The sequence below is a fragment of the Leguminivora glycinivorella genome, chromosome 4, assembly GCF_023078275.1.
Source record: "Leguminivora glycinivorella isolate SPB_JAAS2020 chromosome 4, LegGlyc_1.1, whole genome shotgun sequence".
In the NCBI taxonomy this organism is placed as follows: domain Eukaryota; kingdom Metazoa; phylum Arthropoda; class Insecta; order Lepidoptera; family Tortricidae; genus Leguminivora; species Leguminivora glycinivorella.
The window spans coordinates 21,451,201-21,474,678 of record NC_062974.1 but is presented as its reverse complement, the minus strand read 5'-3'; the positions used below and the strand labels follow the sequence as shown (position 1 = coordinate 21,474,678).

General features: G+C 36.5%; 2 protein-coding genes across 4 annotated transcripts in view; one reads left to right on the top strand and one right to left on the bottom strand.

The window, feature by feature from the left end:
• The window catches only part of LOC125225771 (mucin-5AC), a 181,899-nt gene extending 171,537 nt beyond the window's left edge, over positions 1-10,362 (bottom strand). The window contains exon 1 of the mRNA XM_048129621.1: positions 10,222-10,362. Within this exon, the coding sequence (XP_047985578.1) occupies positions 10,222-10,264 (43 nt within the window). The 5' untranslated portion in view covers positions 10,265-10,362. The remainder of the gene's footprint in view (positions 1-10,221) is intronic.
• A 3,686-nt stretch (positions 10,363-14,048) lies between these two features.
• LOC125225036 lies at positions 14,049-18,263 on the top strand. Of its 3 annotated transcripts, none has more exons than XM_048128523.1 (3): positions 14,049-14,493; positions 15,177-16,338; positions 18,139-18,263. In XM_048128523.1, exons 1-2 carry the CDS (start codon positions 14,283-14,285, stop codon positions 16,310-16,312), a joined length of 1,347 nt encoding a protein of 448 aa, XP_047984480.1. In that variant the 5' UTR covers positions 14,049-14,282; the 3' UTR covers positions 16,313-16,338; positions 18,139-18,263. The 3 variants fall into 3 exon arrangements, with proteins under 3 accessions (XP_047984480.1, XP_047984481.1, XP_047984479.1); XM_048128524.1 differs by having other exon boundaries at positions 15,177-16,342; positions 18,139-18,221; XM_048128522.1 differs by lacking the exon at positions 18,139-18,263 and having other exon boundaries at positions 15,177-16,544.
• The last annotated feature ends 5,215 nt before the right edge of the window (positions 18,264-23,478 follow it).

Below are 23,478 nucleotides of genomic sequence, written 5' to 3'. Positions count from 1 at the left end.
GAATTCAATACGATTACCAGTATATTGATTTTTGATCGTGCTACAGTGGTATTTTGATGGTAAAACAACGCAGTATTTTAGGTCATTTTGTAAAAAAAATCGTATCAATTTTATTTTACTAGGTACACATACCTACTATATTTTAATACACATATTTTAGCTACCCAGCATTGCATCGTTTTATTCGTAATAAATTCAATTGTAACTATTTGCATTGCGAGTTAAGTAAAAACTAAAGTAGGTAATTTCCCCCTCAAAATGTCACCATATCATCACAGATCGGCAAAACGGTGCGTTATGAGATATGATATAATTAGAATTCGGGTTGCGCAAGCGGCGAGAAATGCGAAAGTTACCGCCATTTCTCCGATACACACGAAACACGCGACGATTTCTCGCTGACTTTGCATAAAGGTTGTAGAAGATCGGTCGCGTTTGAGCGAATCACTAATACGTACGACGCGATTCGAACTTTAAGATGAGATTTATCAGACATTTCAGTGTCAATAACGTTTCCTCAAACAAAAGTGGCTCATTTTTAATCTAATCCCATCGATTTAATTAGATCGATGTCTAATCCATATCGTAAATAGAACCTTGGTTCGAATCGGGCCGATAGTTGTTTTAGAAGTTCTATAGCACATTACAATCTTTCAAATTGTTCAAATGGTTTTTATATGGCTTTATTTTTTCATTCCTATTTCAAGCGCATCAACAATAAATATGTATTGGCCCGAAAACAAACAGAATTGAAATATACAAAAGGGCCAAAGTGATCAATTGACTGTATCAGATTAGTGGTTTCTAGCCTCATAATTGGAAAGAATCAGCGCACGAGACGCTGTGAACACCTGATAACAAAGCTAATAAGTACACATAACACCCGCTAATGAGCAGTGACGCGTTGTGAGAACCGACCAGATTGTTTAATCGGTAAACCACTTTCGTGTAGTTTAAGTAGATAAGTTTAGAAGTAGTCTTCAAAGGTTTGAATTAGTACTATATTATTCGATTGGTACTCTCCGACGTATACTCTTGTGCTAGATATAATTCAACACAATTGCAGATATATTTACTTACTTTTTTTTTATTTAAGAGTCAGAAATTTGTTCTCAATTATTTTTTATGCCTCAATTTGTATGTACACATTTGTATGCAAGGGGGTCTACTTTTCTCTGCAGCTGACTGTACATACCTCTATTTAATATACATTATAATAGTAAAACTATTAAGTACACATAAAGTTGGCTAATGAGCAATGACTCTTTATGAGAACCGACGAGTTGTTTAAACGCTAAACCACTTTCGTTTAGTTATTGGAAATAAATATGTTTTTCCTTGTGATGTCATTGCCAATATTGAATACTTACTTTGAAGAAATATGGAAATATACTGTAATAAATGTGATCAGGAAAATTAGGAATCGTTTATTTTGTTGTTTTGACTTCCATTACTCATAATTTATAAAATAATTATGAGCGAAAAATTATTAAGGATAATTTACTGATTTGTAAACAAAGTTGCTCGTCAAACCTGTTGGTTAAGATATAAGAATAAGATTTAAGAAGATAAGAAGATATAAGATTTTAGGCGATTGAGTCCACCATGAATTCTATCCTTCAATTACTAGATGACATGCCATATTTAGCACTTTTGTGAATTGGCTACAAAGTTAGAAGTAAACACAGGATACTTAAAATCAAGGCTGTTTAATCCAATGACAACTTAAATTCACAATCCTAAGTATCAATTAAAAATTGTGCAATGCAACGAGCCCAATACACCTGTCAGCGAACAATGCAAAGAAAGTACGCGTGACCGTGAAAGCGCTCGGATTCGCCAACAATAAAAACAATAAAAAGTTCCGTGACTCGGTTTACGTCGGACGATGTAAGTGCGGTGATGTAACGGACAAATTATAACTTTGTGCATAACAATGTGTTTAGAACTGGCTGGCTGCGTTTGGTGAAAAAAAAAGCAAATGAAGCAATTTTTGAACATGATACTGGCCATCGTGTTGTCGATGCAAGGAACACGTAATCAGTTCCAAATTTAAATTAAAGCTACGAGTAAATGCAACGCAACAGATCAATTATCTAATTGAAGAAGACGGTTGGGGTAGGTCAAGACTTCAAGAGCCAGAGCTAGAGTAATGAAAGTAGAAATAATAAAACGTTAAGTATATACTTTAAAGTTAGGTTATTGAAATGAATATCAGGCTACATTATTTTGTAGTTCACAAAGCAAGCAAATCAAACAAACATATGCTATTGACAAAAAATATTACTAAGTATTGTTATTTTGACAGCCGAAACTTTGAACTGAAAATTATTAATAAAATTATTACATAGATAGCGGAAAATGTTCTCTATGAAAAGCAAGATATTTGGCACATTACTTCAAAACTAAATCCAATGTTTACAACAATATCTCGAGCCCTCACAAAAATTATCATTGCCTCACCCGATCACCTTGCGAATAAGTAAATTAGCTAACACTGCAGAAGTTGAGCAAAACTCTGACCTCTTACATAATGAAGTTAAAGACGATGACCCGAGGTTTTTTTTTTTTTTCAGATATGCCAATGAATGGGATTATTTTTTGAGTGTATTCACAGGATTATTATATAATTGTGGTGTAGGTACCATCTAAAACACTGTTAGCTGTACATTTGTAATCCTCATTAAAGGGCATAAAGTCTAGCGAGGGTTAGCTAAAAGTGTTGCTGTTAGTACTTACTTGTACTTTTTTAATTATATTTTATTGTCTATCTACAAATACAAATCTAATCAATCCATCCATACTAATTATTATAAATGGGAAAGTATGTGTCTGTTTGTTTGTCCGTCTTTCACGGCATAACGGAGCGACAAATTAACGTGTTTTTTTAAGTGGAGACAGTTAAAGGGATGGAGAGTGACATAGGCTACTTTTTGTCTCTTTCTAACCCCCCACTTCCCTAAAATAGGGGGTGGAAGTTTGTATGGAGCATTCCGCAATTTTCGAATTTATCGCGAGCGTAGCCGCGGGCAAAAGCTAGTTAATCATATAATTCTAAAAATGTTATTTTTACTTCTCATGCTCGAGAATCGTTATTGTTCTGTTAGTATATTGTTCTATGAAATAATTTTTTAAACCAGAGCAATTTTCCAAGAAAGTTTATTTATTTATTTTTCTACAAACAATTCATGTTTGGTTTTAAATCCTCTTTTATACGATTTCCAATTTGATACTGAATTCTTCATTTTATAAATAGCGACACTGAGGTTTATATTCATTTCTCTGCTTAAAGTACTTAGCACTGAAACTTTTGGGAATTTGTTTAAACTTTATGTACAGTAAAAATGTACAGTTACAATAGACGGACTTAATGCTATATGGCATTCTCTACCAGTCAACCTTTAGGCCAAACAGAGAAGAACAAAATAGGTGCGGGATGTATAATAGCTATATTATTAATAGGTAACAATAGTGTTAGCAATCCGTGTCATTTTATTGTTAGATATTAAAAATCAAGGCTTAACTACACCTACAGAAACACTATGACACAATCCTAGTTGCGAAAGAAAAAATAAAAATCGTCGATTATGTTCGTATTGTGTAAGCAATTAGGTTTTTTGGGAATTATGCACCAAAGCCGTTCTGAAATAAACGGTTCGTTTATTGTCAGTAATGATTTTGCATCGTAAGCAAGTTTTAACATACATACATACAATCACGCCTGTGTCCCATGAAGGGGTAGGCAGAGCATATGAAACTCAGGTTTCAGTTCCACTCTTGGCAAATAAGGGGTTGAAAGAAAACGAAACTGTGACATTGCAGTGACAGGTTGCCAGCCTCTCGCCTACGCCACAAATTAACCCATATCCCACAGTCGCCTTCTACGACACCCACGGGAAGAAAGGGGGTGGTGAAATTCTTAACCCGTCACCACACGGGCATTAACCCGTCACCACACGGGCAAGTTGCAAGTTTTAAGTACAAGAGAAGTCAAACAAATATTATTTAGAATAAGATTACTTACTTCTTTACTACAGAAGATAATTTTTACGGTATCCTAAAATGGAACTCATAAACACCTATTCAAACTATTTACTAGAAACAGAGTTATCCTACTCCAACAGTATTATAACTTGTAGAAAGTTTATACTTATTTGGCAATTTTTAAAGAACGTGAACCATAAAAATATATATTTAGATTATTTTACATCAGGTATTATGCATATTTTAATAAAAAATAGATTTTATTACATTGAAATAACGTTTCATTTTCTTTCAACCCCTTACTTGCCAAGAGTGGCACTGAAGCTTTAGTAGTTTCATGTGCTCTGCCTACCCCTTTATGGGATACAGGCGTGATTGTATGTTGTATGTTGTTGTTGTTGAAATAACGTGAAGGTTTATGACCGCGACTACATTTACATGTACAAGGATGTTGTAAATGGGTGTGTAATGATTGGTATAACTTTTTTGGTATAGTAACAGTTGATATAACAACATTTGGTATATATATATTTAAAGGATATAATCACTCATTTGACATAATTAACATTTGGTATAACCACAAAAGATCTACTTTTATTTTGTATAATCATTATTTCGTATAACACTTAGTAATAATAACCGTTATGGGATACGGGCAAGGGCAACATCCGCTCGGTGTACCCCTTACATTTCATTAAAGTGTCGAAAGGGCCTCTACGCGTTGGCTTCGGCCCCGCGCACGCCTCCCAAAGGTCCGGAACACCATTGTTCCGTGATGGGAAAGACCGTTATGTGGTATAACTATCTATTGATATACGACTAGCATAATATAACTAGCAAACAGTATAAAACATACCATGAATTAATTTTCTTTTTTGAAGGGATCACAGTTCTAACCTAACCTAACCTCTGCTATTTTTCTGGTAGCAGCGCGTTGTGTGTACGGGTCACAGTTCTAACCTAAACTACTTTTCTGGTAAATGATGGATCTAGTACATTGTGTTCCTATGATGGTTAAGAATTTCACCACCCCTTTTCTTCCCGTGGGTGTCGTAGAAGTCCACTGTGGAATCAGATAAGAGGCAACAAATAGTGTGGACAATAGGCTAACAACCTGTCAGTGCAAAGTCACGATTTCGTTTCCTTTCAACTCTTTAATATCTAAGAATGGCACTGAAACCTGAGCAGTTTTATGTGCTCTGTCTACCCATTTTAGGAATACAGGCGTGAATTTATGTGTATGTATTGTAATGTAAATGTGGTGTGATAATTTGCCATTTATATGTTTACCTGTCGAATTATACTAATCTGGTCATAACGCGACAAAATCAATCGTACTTTATGACCGCCTTGACCCAGTGATCACCTCAACTTCATTGGTTTTATAGACTTTTGTGATTGGTTAAAATAAACAATACATTTTAATTTAGTGGAAAGAAGGTAAAACCGTCGTAGGTTCACAATTGAAATACTGTTGAGTGCATTAAACTATGAGTTGCATTTAAATAATTTGATTCCTAACCTCTCTGTCACAAACAAACCCAAGGACTTCATTAAAGCTAACTTTTCTTGCCAAATTAGTACTCTGGCACCACTTATTTACACTTAAGTATTAGACACTAAATATTCCGTTCCGTACATTTCCTATATTAAGAGACCTAACCTCTAAGTCTACTCACTAAACAAAGTACTCCAGGCACTCCAGCGTTGTCAGCACTAACTCATGGACCTCATTAAAGCTAACTTTTGTTGCCAAAATAGTATTCTAGCACTAACTTTTTTTAAAGTCATTAGTCACTAAATATTCCATACATTCCTAAGTTCCCTTTCTTCCCGTGGGTGTCGTAGAAGGCGACTGTGGGATATGGGTTGAATTGTGGCGTAGGCGAGAGGCTGGCAACCTGTCACTGCAATGTCACAGTTTCGTCAACCCCTTATTTTCCAAGAGTGGCACTGAAACTTGAGTAGTTTCATGTGCTCTGCCTACCCTTTCATGGGATACAGGCGTGATTGTATGTATGTACATTCCTAAGTCTCATGAGAGACCTAGCATCTAAGTCTGCTCACTAAAGTACCTACTCAAGCACTGTCCGCACTAACTCAAGGACGTCATTAAAGCTAATTTTTCTCACCAAAATAGTATTCTAGCAGTAAATACTATTTTGAAACTCATTAGGCACTAAATATTCCATACATTCCTAAGTTTCATAAGAGACCTAGCCTTTTGTTCCTAGACGCCGTGCGGAATACCTAATCAGCCCAACTTCAACCTTGGCCCACATTTGGCTCAATGGCTGAGACACTTTTGTAAGATGCTTTGAGATTCTCATGGGAATTGTCTATGGAATTATGATCTGTAGACATCTTGTAACCTTTGTTAGTACAGTTGTTATGAAGATTTTAAAAGAGCATGTTTTTGATTAATTATCTGGCATAAGAAGCGTAGTTTTCACAATCGAAAACGATTAAGCAAGTTTATTAAAAAGCTAATGCAGATAGAATTTTAGGAAACTATAGGTAGGTACATGATAACTTGATATTAGGGATCATCCACATATTACGTCACACCAAATTTCAAGTTTTTGGACCCCTCCCCCCTCCTATGTCACGCTTTTTTGTATCCCTTTAACATGGATTGTCACATTTAGTATGACCCCCCCCCTTACCCTGTGACGTAATATATGGATGACGCATAAGGTAATTTTTTTTTATTTTTAACCTCCGACGCAAAAACGACGGGGTGTTATAAGTTTGACGTGTCTGTCTGTCTGTCTGTGTCTGTATGTCTGTCTGAGTGTGTGTCTGTCTGTGCCATCGTAGCTCCCGAACGGGTGAACCGATTTAGATTTAGTTTTTTTTTGTCTGAAAGCTGAGTTAGTCGGGAGTGTTCTTAGCCATGTTTTATGAAAATCGATCCACTATGTCGGGGTTTTTTTCAAAATTTTAATTCTGTGGTAAGGTTAGTTATATAAAAAACTTTTAAGTAGTTTTATTAACATTGGTTAAAGTTATGGATTTATGTACCAGTATATGTTACGAGAAATGCGTATTAGTTTTAGACAACGTACTTATACAGCGTATTTTTCAGCCTTGCACAATATGCAATTCGTTAAAGCAATGAAAGAGATATATGTGTATGGTTACTCAACATATTGTACCTAATACTGTGAAGTAGAATCTTAAACTTAATTTATGTTAAGCATACCAAGAAACTTCCTGTCGTTGTACAGAGTGGAAAGTGACTGGCTATGCAACAGTTGTCATTGATATAAACATTCATTGGAATAAAGGTACGCACTGTATGTATATACATATAATTACGTTTTATTGACATTACGTGAGTACAAACTAGTAACGACAAACTACCTAGCTGTCATTTTTTACACGACTGTCTAAAAAAGAGTGCAAACGGTGCCACCTCGGTATTCAATATAAATTAATTACGAAGTAATTTAAGTGTACTTTATTTTATTAACAAAAAATATTGAAACTTGACACCCGTCAAATCCAAGACAAAAAAGGCTACCTACCAAGTATTAGTAAGCTTTGAGCATTAAACTTAAACTAAAAATCTAATCTAATTATGTGTAACAAACTTTAATAGCGAAAGGCTCAACAAGATATTTGCCCATGACGTCCAGGCTCCTGTGAGCAAATCAGCATTGTTCATGAGATGCCACAGGCAGGTATAGCGGCAGGGGTTTACAATGCCTTACCGATAGAAATAAAGTCTCTTCCATCCACTAAATTCTTCAATCGTCTAAAAAATATCTTATCGAACTATGTCCATATAGTCTTAAAGAGTACTTTCAGCTTGTAAAATAAAATAAAATGTATTGCATGCTAGTTTTACTTTTGTAAACATTGTTTAAATAATGCTACACCAATCTGGTAAAATTGTATTGAAACTTATTAAACATGTACATGTACCATCTTATGTAAACATACAATTTTTGGCAAATAAATGAAATGTCTGTGCTTTAGCTACATCGTCATTTTTAACATTATTTATTTCCATAAGACAAGTTACCTATGTACATAGTTTTTCACATTGACACAATATATAATATAGAGAATAGCACAAGTTCTAAAGAACGTAAAAGCGGAACATTCATACACACGATCTCACCCACAAATATGATTAACAAATACAAATAATGCATAAAATCCCTATTCACTACACTCACGAATCACACATACAGTCCGTGCCAATCACAATGTCGCACAGGTTTGCCATATCTCTCATATAATAACATGACAATACGAGTCCATGCACGCGTCTTCGTGAATGGCACGATGTAGAGAAGTTTATCATGACAATATCCTTACTGAATTGTTACTCGTTTTGCATAACAGTACCGTGACAATCGTTGCATAGTGTGAAGTAACTCCTTTTGTAGTTTTTCGACAAATACTACTTTAAAACGTGGCTATTTTACGGATTGCGTGTATACTCGTATTATTCTATTGTGGTAAAAAAATGCGAAATGTTTATGCTATTGTATGTTTGGTTTGTAATGTGTCACCTTATTGAGTCGAAAATGATGTTATTACGGGTCAAAGTGTTTATACATTTAACGTGGTAGATTTATAGGTGCTTTTAAGTGTGAGAATTTACAAATAAATATTCAATGGCAAGTTGATACAAGAGAAAATGGCGATTACCTTTAAAGAAGCGGTTTTCCTGTTCTCTACAGTTACTGTATTGTATTATTTATAGCTGAAAAAAATCCTTATTTTTGACTTACAAACGTGCCATCTTATTACTATAGATCTCAAAGTTTTATTTTAGTAATTACCTAACCAAACAGCAGAAATATTTAATAATAACTACGGTAGAACTTCATCAAAAAATTTTGCGATACTTCGCGTTTGCGGTATAGACTGAATGAAAGTGGCATGTGTATTTTTCACCCATGCTGTTTCAAGAACATTAATTTAATAGGATATATTGCATATTCAGACTTCGTTAAAAAATATCTGCCCAGATTTCCCGCTAATATTTCAGCGAACCATTAAAAAATACATTTCCAATAGTAAATAACTGGCACATAACACGACGTATCGCAAGAAGGAAAAGGCATGATTAATTTTCACCGACGCGTCGCGCCGCACGCGACTGCGTACGGTAAAAACGAAAGAGTGGGATTGCGAAAAAACTTCGACGGCCAGGGTACCTAGCCAACTTCACCATCACTTACGTTTCGTAAGCGACACTCCCTATTGCTCGTCTGAAGGGGCGCGATAGAGCCAGACTGCCTTTCGATCGACACGTAGCGTCAAGGATTGTCACTTCGGCTAGACCGGCAGTTGCGACGTTCGAATTTTAAATTAAGGATACCGTTTGGAAATGGTATTGTTAACCAATGTTTACTTGGGTTATGTAAAGAAGATTATTTTGGGTGCAGAAAAGTCGATTGGTTGATGTTTTGAATGAAATGGAGCGGGGGCGAAAATGCGAGTAAATGAAACTTTTACACGTCTCTTCTTAATTGCAAAATAGTTTATATGTGACATATTTTGCCTTGTGAATGAGCTTAGCCCATAATTAATATAGCATTACACGTGATTGAGTAAAAACTACGTTTTTCCCAGAACATTCAATGAGGTCCGCACTATTGGTAAGATCTTGTTAGTATTGTTCGTAGCAATGAAAGTGAGTGATTATGCGCAATTAATGGTTATCTTTGAACTGTGGATTTACTCTTTATTTTATTTAATGATAGTGTTTTGATTGGTAATTGATTGATGTGTAAATATATGGTAAATAGAAAAATTGCATAAAAATTCAATTCATATATATGAATCAACTTACATAATCCGAAGAAAGTTATGAATATTTATGTAGAAGTAATTTGTCATATTTAATTTTTATTTGCGTATTAGAGTAGTTGTTTGAATAAATCATAATTAGCATATTAATTTATGTGTAAGAACTATTTTTATGAAGTGTATTATTGCAGAGTACACTTTCATTCTAATATTTGTTTTATTAAACTAGTCTTAAAAATATTTAGATATTTTTTAATCTGTGCTGTGTAAACTTTGAGAAATATATTTAATTAAATTTAATTTACAGCACTAACAATGATATTTATTAATTTCCTATAAATAAAAATATTTACAAACTCTCAGTACATAACATAACACGCGAAAATAAAATCACACCACAATTTCCACTAGAAAAATCCAATTTTCCGAGCGCACGTTTCACGATAATATCGAAGCACATTTTACCTGAAGCGACAGCGAGTATAAACACAACAGCTGGGAGCATCATTTTGTTCACTAAACTTTATTAATTTTACTTTTTAATTCACTACACTTCACGACCGACGCATGGTACGGCGCGCGGGCTCAGCGCGCGAGTGACGGTCGGCGCGCGCGCCGGTGGGGCGGAAGCGAAATGTCAGGGATTTAGGGGGGAATTGGACTGATACGGTTTGCTATTGTTTTTAGGTTTTGGATATTGGACCTTAAATGTTGAGACTTAGTAACAGGCTCGTGCAAAACTGAAGTGCCAATCATTTTATTTTTTGCAAATTGGTTGAAGTGTAAGGATTTAAGGGGGGATTATGACCTAGATTGATTGTTTGAGCTATTGTTTTTATGGGTGTCATGAATTTGAGTATTCAATATGAATACGAATCCTTGAAAATGTAACCTTAAATATGCTCGTGCAAAACTACGTATTAAGGTGCCTATATTTTTTGCAAATTGATATTAGTGTACTAAGAAGGATTTAAGGCGGGACGTTGATGTTTTCTCTATTGTTTTCATGGGTACTCTACATTTTTATCTATATTGAGTTAAAATATATGCAAGAAACGTACTTTTAGGCACTTGTATTTTGAAAATTGATATAAGTCCCCTTACACATATCAATTTCCAAAATACAAGTGCCTAAAAGTACGTTTGTTGCATATAGTTTAACTCAGAGTAGAGTAAAAATGTAAATAGTAGAATTTTGACCCAGTTTATTTATGTATTTATTTCACCTTTATTGCCCAACATAAAGTACAAATGGCAAACTTAATGCCTTAAGGCATTTTGACTGTACGAGCTATTTTCATTCGTGGCGTGCATTCAAAATTCAAAGTCAAGTCCATATATTATTAAATAAAGAGGGCCCTTGTCTGATACGAAACCGTCACTAAGTTGCGAGCATTGTCATATAAAAAAAATACAATTTTATAATTTTAATGACTTTCTGGAAACTGAATACTTACGTACTTTGTCGAATGCGATCTTTTTAGTTCAGTGACCCATGAAAGCATTGAAGGCATCACTATATCCTTTACCAAAACATCCCTTGACATTTAAACATCTCACATTTGTACACGTATATTGACAGTTTTATCTACAATACCATAATACCACCAGCATGACTGTGGTATTTCCTTGTTATTTTAAGTATGGAATAAATGTTGATCTTAATTTTTTTTCTGTGGTCTGACTCATTATAATTGAACATAGGGATCGCAAAGTCCATTGAAAGATTCCTATACGATTTTTATGTTTACTTTCATTCTTAACATTTCCTTCATAAAAGCAGTACTTTTATTTTTATACGTATGCGTACAATAACCGCATTTATCTATATCATATATTAACAAGCTCTTGAGTTGCTTAGTATTTTGATATTTAAGAAATTTTTTTTTTTTTTTTGAAATTTTACTAAAAATGATCCTACTTTTTTGGTTTATTTATTGGGCTTGTGACAGCAAATGGAACTTCTCATTGCAAAGATATACAAACGTTGAGTTTCGGTTCTTTAAAAAATGTCCATAAATTGATGAATGAGAAAGTATCTAGCAGTATTTTTTGTATGGTTTGTCCTATTATGATTTGTGATAAACACAATGGTTTATTGTGAAAATATAATAGCAATATCTCCGCATCGCGCAGCGCGCGTTGATATCTAAAACGAGCGCAGTTCGAAGCAACTTCAAGCTATGTGTTAATAAATATAGAATGCTAGAACGCTACTGATCTTAATAATCAAAATAAAACTTAGATTTTATACTATTTATTTCATTCTACACTTAAGCTGTAATGTAAAGTCGTATAACATAGTCGTTGCCGGCCTATAACATGAACATGGGCGTACGCTGTACGCTCTTTTCTTGAAGGTCTGTTTATCACTCTGCATAAATATCGCTCCAAATAAATTGGCAGGTATCATTAAAACAGTTTTACTCAGCTACTATTTACCTTATCTTTTTAATTGTTTTCTAAATGAACCACTCATTACCCGCTCCGCTGCCGGTGCAGCCTGCATCATTGCATAACTGCCCAAAACCGAACTAGGTTAGCACTTTCCATTTCGCACGGCGGTCCACTGCCCGAATTACTGACCCTCGATCAAACGCTTACATTCACTACTTTATCTTCATAAACGGAGAACTTACTTTCCATTGGTAGAAAAACCGCTGACCCTCAATTGAAATAAATACCTGTACTTTAAATCGTGTTACTATATTTGTAACCTTCACTAGTTCATATTATAAAACTGTCTATATCTATTTTGAACTATAATAACTCACAGTTAGTTCAGTTTTTGATTTCATGATTGTTTAGATAGGAGTTTTTTAAGGTTGTGTTATTCGCATTAAATTATGTAATACTGATAACGTTATTAGGCGATAATGAAGTTATGGTAGGTCGTGTGTTATCTTAATAGATGTTTGGTAACTGATGAAAATTACGTGTCACAATTTCTATAGCCCTGTAAGGAAGTAATTTAAGTACAATTATAGCAAGTATTTTTAATATTTAGAGCTAGTGTGTAACAGCCTATTAGCTTAGTAAGATTTAAAAAAATATGATTCTTTAAGTACATATTCCGACATGTTTAAACTAAGTATGATAGCTCGCTGTAGTTGCGGTCAAAACTATTACTATGATTAATTTTCATACCTACTTATTTAGTTGGTACGTGGTCACAACCGCCTTTTTCAATTGCTTACTCACGCTAAAACGAAAAATGTATTTAAATTATTAATTATAAAGCTCCAATAATTATATATTTAATTAACTGTTCAATTAGAAATAAATAAAAAGCTATAGATGCAGGTCTTTTGAAATAACAGTCAACATCTTTACACCAATCCATCAGCTAAATTTAATAAGTGGTAAGTAACACTAACTTTTTAATATTTCCCGAGATTACACGTAAAATTGGCAAACAGCGCGCAACCAACCATTTATTATTTCAGTATTTAGAACCACGTTACGATATTTATTACACATTTCGCGATAAACTGCAATGTTATATTTCTATAGGAATGAAGGCGCTTAAGATATTTCTAATAAGGATATGCTATTGCGCACGCGTCTCAAATTAATTACCGCCATAATATATTATCACGGTAACCAAGTTCCGGCTTCAGGGCTCTGGCTCTGACACAATATCGATTTATCAGTCATTAATAATGACACCAATGAGTTTTTCGAAACTTATGTGCGAAATATCATTTGATATTTGCCAGTCGCTTTTCGGTGAAGGAAAACATCGTGAGAAAACAGGACTAATTCCAATAAGGCCTAGTTACCCTTCGGGTTGGAAGGTCAGGTGGCAGTAGCTTTCGTAAATATAGTGCCTACGCCAAATCTTGGGATTAGTTGTCAAAGCGGACCCCAGGCTCCCATGAGCCGTGGCAAAATGCCGGGATAAAAGAGCCCATAGAAGAGTGGCAAATCGCTAACGCTCTACATAGAAGGTAAGAAGGTTTGGATAACAAAAATACTTTCAATATTGATACGATATACGATTTAGCTATTTTAATTTCGTTAAATTACTATGCATACTTTATACATACCTTTCAATTCAACTTGGTAACTAGGAAGTGCTACAAAGTGCAAATTCTTACGGTTACATATTACGGTTTAGGGACACGAAAACTTGTATAGTTCAAGAACGAGATAATCCATTTGAACCGTAATTTATGCAAGGAGTGTTTGATTACAATGATTTAATAGTACAGTGGCGGTGATTTGCATGTAAACACTCACGTGAACAAAAATATCTGAACACGAGGTTTATGTTACAAGCATATATTAAACTTCTGTGATTCGCCCTTCGTGATTACACTATACTTTACATGTAGTAGCACGCGAATGTGCTGCCATCGTACACAATTTTAGAGTAACATTTTTAACAAAAAAATATCTCGCCTAAATTGGGGGTATTTCATACACGTTTTGTGTGGCGGCCATCGTGCACGTACTTTTCCTTTGTTAGTGAAATAATTGTGTTTTTACTAAGTTTAGTGTAGTGTTTTGTGTTTGCGGATAAAATGGGAAAACGCAAACATCGTGAGGAAGATGAGGAAGATTACTTGGAAAGAAAAATCCGAAGTCTCGAGAGGAAAAGATTGAAGATTCGTCGCAGGCGCCGTCATCGTAGTTATAGCCCTAGTACGTCCTCATATACAGATAATGAATATGAGTATGCGGACCAAGATATCGGTGAGCCCGATCCCTTGCTAGAGGATTCGCAATATGAAGGTAAGATTTTCAATTATCTTCGTCTAATCATTTGATAGAATGTGTCCTATGTACATGCCAGCTTTGTTTTATTAAATAGATACATTGTGCAATGAGTATAGTCTGTAAGGCTATTACCGACCCTAATTTATACCTTCAGTTCAATCCGAGAGGTTGATCGCTGTGTAAAAGGGAAGCACATATATTCCTAGAGCATCAGTCCGTGAGGCTATGCCGGAATACTATAGGTAAAATACCTGGTTGCGGCAAATTGTCAATGCTTGATAGCATACTTTGATAGTTATGAATGCGCGGACTGTAGTCTAGACTGATGTCTAGACTACAGTCCGCGAGACTGTAGCACGACTGCCTATGTCTAAGAACATTAATTACGTTAATTACAACGGCTTATATGTGTACTATACGTAGGTATATAGATATGTAGATACGTATGTAGATACGTACGTAGTTATAGTATAACATCCAACATCGAGGAAGTAGGCGGTAGAAACACTACCTATTACCCTACCAAATGGGCAATTCACAAAGATCACCGAGCCGCTTATGATGTCTGACCAGTATAAGCGTTGGTCTCTGATTGAAAACATTATGTCTAGAGATAAGGGTCAAAGATAATGGACACTTATTTTTTGTTGCTGAAATTAGAGCAGCATTGTGAAGGGTATTTGACCGTATTGTTACAGAATCCCCATTGACCAACAATACTGTATACGACTTAACCGATGATGAGGTCGGTGCTTCAACGTCGGGTGCGCTGCCTGCTGCTGGCGGGCTGCGATCGGTGGTCATACAGAATAGAAGCGCCGCCGGGCCCCGCGCGGTGGACGCGCCGGCCCCCGCGCCCCCTCCCGCACCCGCCGCCGCCGCCGCGCCGGCGTGCGCGCCCGCGGCCGCGACCACCACGCCGGCTGCGCCCGCTCCCGCGCCTACATCCGCAGCTACCACCACACAGGTGACCGGTGAACAAATTGGTTTACAAGAATCTACGCCGATTGTGACCGCGCTTGATCCCGGTTTATTATGTTTGTTGGGCGATGAGCCCGTAAAAGAAGAAACATTTGGTCCTTGCATTCACGACGATATCTCGACGAGATGGTCCGACATTCTAGTTAATGGTATGAAGGACGATATTAAGAATGATATTTTAAAACGTTACGAAATACCAGAAAATTTAAAATTAGCGCAAGCTCCTATACTCAATCCCGAGATTAAGGTGGCGTGTAATGATAATGTTTTAAAACGGGATAATATTCTAAGTGACAAACAAAAGTTGCTCTCGACTATTATAACAGGAGTTGCCAATACATTGTCGAATATCTTGACAACAGATTCAACTTTAGACAACAACAAACAGGGGATCATAAAGTCACTGAGCGATACAGGTAGACTATTATGTCACTTACATTTTTCAGAGACTCAGAGCAGGCGTAATTTCTTGGTGCCTAGTTTAAATAAGGAGATCAAGGATAATATTAAGGACTTAAAGCGCGATAGTTTGCTTTTTGGTAAAGAATTACAAGAAAGTCTGAAGTCAATAAAAGCAATGACTAAAACCGGAGCAGAATTGAGACCGACTGTCACAAAGCCTAAATGGACGCCCAAGCACCAACAGGCAGGAGCAGGACCGTCGACATCGAGGGCTTTAAACTGGAGGGGGCAACCGTCGTCGGCGTCGCGGCCGCCGCCTCGCCAGAGTCGCCAGACGCCAGCGAGGACGAGCTACACGCGTGGCGGGCGCAGACCGCCGCCGCCGTCCCGCCGCGCGAGCGACCGCCGAGCGCCGCCGCCGCGGCCGCACACCCGGACCTCGCGCCGCTAGCATCGGATGCTGATACACAACCTCAGGCTGGTAGACTTCAATTTTTTTATAAAGTATGGTTAGGCATTACCAAGGATCCCACCGTATTGTCTTGGGTCCGTGGTGTGCGTATTCCAATATCGGATTGTATATCTCAATCGAATATTCCTGTTAACAAACCCGAGTCGGTTGCACACGAGACGAGTATGAACGAGGAAGTCAAAAAACTTATTAGTGCTGGTGCCATACAAGAATGTGATCCGTGTCAGGATCAATTCTTGTCCAGTATTTTTTCTTATTAAAAAGAGTAATGGAAAAAATAGATTCATTCTAAATTTAAAATCATTGAATAAGTTTATATGTACCCCGCACTTCAAACTCGAAGATTATAGGACAGCAATGAGACTTTTATCAAAAAACGCTTACATGTGTTCAATAGATTTGAAAGACGCCTATTTTGCGATAAATATTGATCCTGATTACAGAAAATATTTACGATTTCTTTGGAAAAATAAAACATACGAATTCTTGGTATGTCCATTCGGCCTAAATATTGCTCCGTACATATTCACGAAGTTAATGCGTCCTGTTGTGCAGTTTTTGCGCAATCAAGGTTTTTTATCAGTCGTTTACTTAGACGACTTGTTACTCTTCGGTGACACGTATTCTAACTGCTTACATAACTTTAATGTAACGAAAGACTTGTTAGAATCATTAGGATTTACAATAAATGTTGATAAATCAATAGGTACACCAAGTCGAACGGCAAATTTTCTTGGGTTTAGTTTCAATTCTGCAAATTTGACAATTAATATTCCATGCGAAAAACGAGAGAGGATTAAAGACGAACTTTTATACTTTAAATCCATTCGAAGATGTAAACTTCGTAATTTCGCACACTTGATAGGATTATTAATTTCTGTTTGTCCGGCAGTACCATACGGCTGGTTGTATACTAAGAGATTGGAAAGAATCAAATTTCTTTATTTAAGTAAAAATGATGACTATGATCAATACATTAGCATTCCGGGTAGCTTAGATGATGATCTAGATTGGTGGATATATAATATAGAAACATGTAGTAATCCGATCAAGACAGGAAATTATCAATTAGAGATATTTTCTGATGCGTCGCTAACAGGCTGGGGAGCAAGTTGCTCAGATATGACAGCCAGTGGTCAGTGGTCCAGTCATGAGCTTGGGCAACACATTAATTGTCTAGAGTTAACTGCCGCGTTTTTTGGTTTAAAAATATTTGCTAAAGATTACAAAAATTGTGAGATTTTGCTAAGGATAGACAATACCACTGCGATTTCATATATCAATCACATGGGTGGTGTTCGATTCCCACATCTGAGTGAATTAAGCCGACAGATATGGCAATGGTGCGAGGAACGCGATATACATATATTTGCTTCGTACGTTCGTTCAGAAAACAACGATATAGCAGATGCAGAATCACGCCGGAAACATGCAGACATTGAGTGGGAGCTAGCCGACAGTGCCTTTCGGAAAATTTGTAATTTTTTAAACAAAAGTCCAGAGATTGACCTCTTTGCGAGTCGAATAAACAAAAAATGTACTAGATTTGTTTCGTGGCATCGTGATCCTGACGCGTACAATATCGACGCGTTTACCATATCTTGGTCGTCGTATTTCTTTTACGCCTTTCCACCATTTTGTCTAATACTTAGGATGTTGCAAAAGATAATAACAGATAAAGCGGAGGGCATTGTTGTTGTGCCACTATGGCCTACACAACCCTGGTTTCCTCTTTTTGAGAGATTATTGATTTCTGAACGAATAGAACTCCCACCTAAACCAAATTTATTGTCCTCCCCTTACAGTGTCGAACACAAGCTGCACAGGAGCCTTACCCTGGTTGCCGGAGTGTTGTCCGGGCGGCGTTCATGAGGCAAGGCACTCCTGCAGAAGCGGCAGACATCATGCTAGCGTCACTTACAGAAACCACACTTAAGCAATATAATTGTTATTTAAAGAAATGGTATATATTTTGTAAGGAAAAATGTTATGATATTTTTGATGTCGGCGTAGCAGAAGTATTAGATTATTTCACATTACTTTTTAATCAAGGTTGTCAATTTGGATCAATTAATACTGCGAAAGCAGTTTTGTCATTAATATTGAATAATAATGTTATAAATAATCCAACTGTGAAACGTTTTATGACGGGAGTATACAAACTGCGGTCTCCAAATCCACGATATGATTTTACTTGGGACCCTTCAATCGTTCTTAATCATTTAAGAGCGCTATGACAAAAAAAGGCGATATATTGTAAAATGCACAATATTTATCGACAAAATTGTACACTTTACTCATACTAAAAGACAGTGAAAGTACTTGTTTCAGTTAGAACATCTTATTAACTGTCGGTTAAATAAAAAACATATGAAAAAAAAAGCTTTTTCAATTAGTAATGATTGTTTTTCTGATGCTCGTTTAGGAAAAACCGCGTGAAGCACAGAATTCGGAGCTCTTATTATGTACAATTTGATAAGATCACTCTCATAAATGAGGTAAATTTAAGTTCCAAATATCTTGTACTTAAGGCCCATTAAACAATATTTATCATTTAATCCTTTGAAATTGAGAAATTGAAAGTAAAACGAACTCAATTTTGTCTTGAAAATACATCGAAACAAGTGATCATTTCTCCGAAAATCTACATGTTATCGAAGTTATTTTAGTATATAAATAATCTGCACAATGTGCTTAAACTGCTGTTATCCATTTGTCGTTATAATATTTTATCATGATTTTTTGCCAATTTTTTGAAAACTAGCCTTCCTGTCGCTATTTTACCGGCGACGGACGCCTGCGATTTCAGTGCCGCGCCGGAGCTCGAGGAGGTAAGACGTATGTCGCTTTGGTCTCCGAGTTTTCATCGCAAACGTCGAGAATATTTATTGTTGTGTGGGTCGGACGCCTTGTTTCTACACGGGCTATCCTCGCATTGTGTGTGTGTAAACAGCGACCAACGAATTTGATCCTAGATCCGTAAATATTTGCTTTGCTTTTGTAATACTTTGTTATGTTTAAATGTTAAAGTATTACAACGTTGTGATGATAAAAATGTGAAAATTACAATACGGTCAAGATGATAAGACACATCAAGATGGTACTCGGGATCTGATGATGGAGCCAGAAGGTGGTCACCAGTACCAGTGAACCATGTAAGTAAACGACTTCGTGTTTAGGCTCGTTGGGTTCGTCTCAACAAGACCTTTGACAAGAGGTGGTACTCAGGGTCTGATGATGGAGCCAGATGGTGGTCACCAGTACCAATGAACCATATAACTAAACCCAGAGATGGGGAAATCGTAATCGATTCCGGATTACACGATTACTTGATTTTACTTTGTAATCTGACACTACTGGGTGTCAGATTACTTGTAATGTAATCAAGTGAAACGGTAAATTACCATTACATGTAAAGGAATCACTAATCATCTATACAATCATTACTATTACCAATAATTCGGAATCATAGTCGATTCAAAATAACTGAAATTATTGACTTGATTACTTTCAGATTACGAATATGTAGTACCTCAGATTGCTGACTGTCACTTTGACACAAAAGTCGTCATGGGTGTCGTAAAATAGGTTTTAGGAGGTGCTGATTCCAAAATTAATGACTAATGTTCAATCTGACATTGCTGACTGTCACTCTGACACAAAAGTCGTCATGGGTGTCGTAAAATAGGTTTTAGGGGTGCTGATTCCAAAATGAATGACCAATTTGGAATCTGACATTGCTGACTGTCACTTTGACACAAAAGTCGTCATGGGTGTCGTAAAATAGGTTTTAGGGGTGCTGATTCCAAAATTAATGACCAATGTGGAATCTGACATTGCTGACTGTCACTTTGACACAAAAGTCGTCATGGGTGTCGTAAAATAGGTTTTAGGAGGTGCTGATTCCAAAATTAATGACTAATGTTCAATCTGACATTGCTGACTGTCACTCTGACACAAAAGTCGTTATGGGTGTCGTAAAATAGGTTTTAGGGGTGCTGATTCCAAAATTAATGACCAATTTGAATCTGACATTGCTGACTGTCACTTTGACACAAAAGTCGTCATGGGTGTCGTAAAATAGGTTTTAGGGGTGCTGATTCCAAAATTAATGACCAATGTGGAATCTGACATTGCTGACTGTCACTTTGACACAAAAGTCGTCATGGGTGTCGTAAAATAGGTTTTAGGGGTGCTGATTCCAAAATTAATGACCAATGTTCAATCTGATATTGCTGACTGTCACTCTGACACAAAAGTCGTCATGGGTGTCGTAAAATAGGTTTTAGGGGGTGCTGATTCCAAAATTAATGACCAATGTTCAATCTGACATTGCTGACTGTCACTCTGACACAAAAGTCGTCATGGGTGTCGTAAAATAGGTTTTAGGGGTGCTGATTCCAAAATTAATGACCAATGTTCAATCTGACATTGCTGACTGTCACTTTGACACAAAAGTCGTCATGGGTGTCGTAAAATAGGTTTTAGGGGGTGCTGATTCCAAAATTAGTGACCAATTTGGAATCTGACATTGCTGACTGTCACTTTGACACAAAAGTCGTCATGGGCGTCGTCAAATAGGTATCCGGAGGTGTTTGAAAACTAATGACCAATTTGGAATCTGACACTGTTGACTGTCACTTTGACACAAAAGTGATCATGGGTGTCTTCAAATAGGTTTTCATGGGTACTGATCTCAATATTAATGATCAATTTGGAATCTGACATTGCTGACTGTCACTTTGACATAAAAGTCGTTATGGGTGTCGTCAAATAGGTTTCCTTTCCAGGGGTACTGTGCAATGTCAGGTTCCAAATCGGTCATTACTTTTTAAATCATTTCATTAATTTTGGAATCAGTGCCCCCTAAAAACTATTTGACAACATCCATGATTCCTTTTGTGTCAAAATTACAATTAGCACTGTGAGATTCCAAAATAGTCGTTAATTTTGGAATCAGCACCCCCGGAAACCTTTTTGAAGACACCCATGACGACTTTTGTGTCAAAGTGACAGTCAGCAATGTCAAGATTCCAAATCGGTCATTAATTTTCAAATCAGCACCTCCGGAAACCTATTTGACGACACCCATGACGACTTTTGTGTCAAAGTGACAGTCAGCAATGTCAGATTCCACATTGGTCATTAATTTTGGAATCAGCACCCCCTAAAACCTATTTTACGACACCCATGACGAAATTTGTGTCAAAGTGACAGTCAGCAATGTCAGATTCCAAATTGGTCATTCATTTTGGAATCAGCACCCCCTAAAACCTATTTTACGACACCCATGATGACTTTTGTGTCAAAGTGGCAGTCAGCAATGTTAGATTCCACATTGGTCATTAATTTTGGAATCAGCACCCCCTAAAACCAATTTTACGACACCCATGACGACTTTTGTGTCAAAGTGACAGTCAGCAATGTCAGATTCCACATTGTTCATTTATTTTGGAATCAGCACCCCCGCAAACCTATTTGACGACACCCATGACGACTTTTGTGTCAAAGTGACAGTCATCAATGTCAGATTCCACATTGGTCATTAATTTTGGAATCAGCACCACCTAAAACCTATTTTACGACACCCATGACGACTTTTGTGTCAAAGTGACAGTCAGCAATGTCAGATTCCACATTGGCCATTAATTTTGGAATCAGCACCCCCTAAAACCTATTTTACGACACCCATGACGACTTTTGTGTCAAAGTGCCAGTCAGCAATGTCAGATTCCAAATCGGTCATTAATTTTTAAATCAGCACACCCGAAAACCTATACTCGTGGTATATGCACTTGAAATGTGAAAGTGAAAATGCTAGAATGACATGTAAACCACGAAGTTGTATAGTCATATTGTTCATTGGTATTGGTGACCACCATCTGGCTCCATCATCAGACCCTGAGCACCACCTTGAAGTAATTAGAATTGTATTTGTCTTATTTTATCATCATATTAATATAATTATACTTTACTCTAATACTTATCATATAACAAAAGCAAATATTTGGGATGGGATCTACTTTTATAATTATTACTTTAATTTTTTTAAATAAATTTTAACAAAATAATGTTTATTAGAAACCAAAAGTTTATATCGAGATAGTAGATTGTGGTTGTTATCAAAATTCCATAGAAAGGATCAAGATTGTTTTGTCCATTATTGTAGTGCGAGCGAGTGATAAGACGTGCTAGAAAGGGTCGGCATATTGGGCTCGCGCGGCGGGTAAAATACCTAATTTCGCCCGACGCCGAAATGTTATAACGCTCTTAAGTTGTTGGTATCCAAATGAAAGCCTTTCTTACGAGCATCTTTCTAGGAAGTTAATAACTATTTTGGCATTAGTTACGGCACACCGTGTGCAAACCTTATCGTTAATCAAGCTAAGTAATATTCATAAATGTAATAAGAAATATATTATTAACATTAGAGATAAGATTAAGACATCCGCAGTTAATCGCATTCAGCCAAAACTGATTCTGCCTTATTTCGATGAAAATCAGTCAATTTGTCCTGCAAGGACTTTAGAACGTTATTTGGTTGTCTCATCTACCAATCGCCCAAGCGATTGTGATTTTCTTTTTACAAGTTTTAAAAAACCATTTAGAAAAGTGTGTTCACAGACCTTGAGTCGATGGATCAAAACCACTTTGCTCGAGAGTGGTATTGATACATCGATCTTCAAATCGCATAGTACGAGACACGCAAGTACGTCAGCAGCCAACCGGCTCGGGGTTAATATAGAACTGATTAAGAAGACCGCCGGTTGGTCAGATAATTCCTTGACGTTCGCTAGGTTCTATAATAGAGATGTTCTGGCGGACTCGTCCGAAGTATTTGCTCGTACAATATTACATGGTAATAATAATTGAAGTGTCTGTTGATTACAGTTAAACTGACGTAAACGTTTGTTTTATTTATATTTTTTAAAACATACATGTTTCATTTAATCTGCTATTTCGTGTAACTCTAAACATCTACATGTAAAGTATAGTGTAATCACGAAGGGCGAATCACAGAAGTTTAATAGATAATCAAACGAACTTACCTGTAAGTGATGTTCGATGACTATTAAACGATGTGATTCGCCCGAGTGATTACAACCCTCCCTGACCTGAACTGGTCAAGCTCCAGATTCTACCCA

Excerpts from the sequence above, each read along its gene's own strand:
- LOC125225036 (XM_048128523.1), top strand. The coding sequence starts at position 14,283 with ATGGGAAAACGCAAACATCGTGAGGAAGATGAGGAAGATTACTTGGAA. Across the intron at positions 14,494-15,176 it reads AGAGGATTCGCAATATGAAG|AATCCCCATTGACCAACAAT; the intron begins GTAAGATTTTCA and ends GTATTGTTACAG.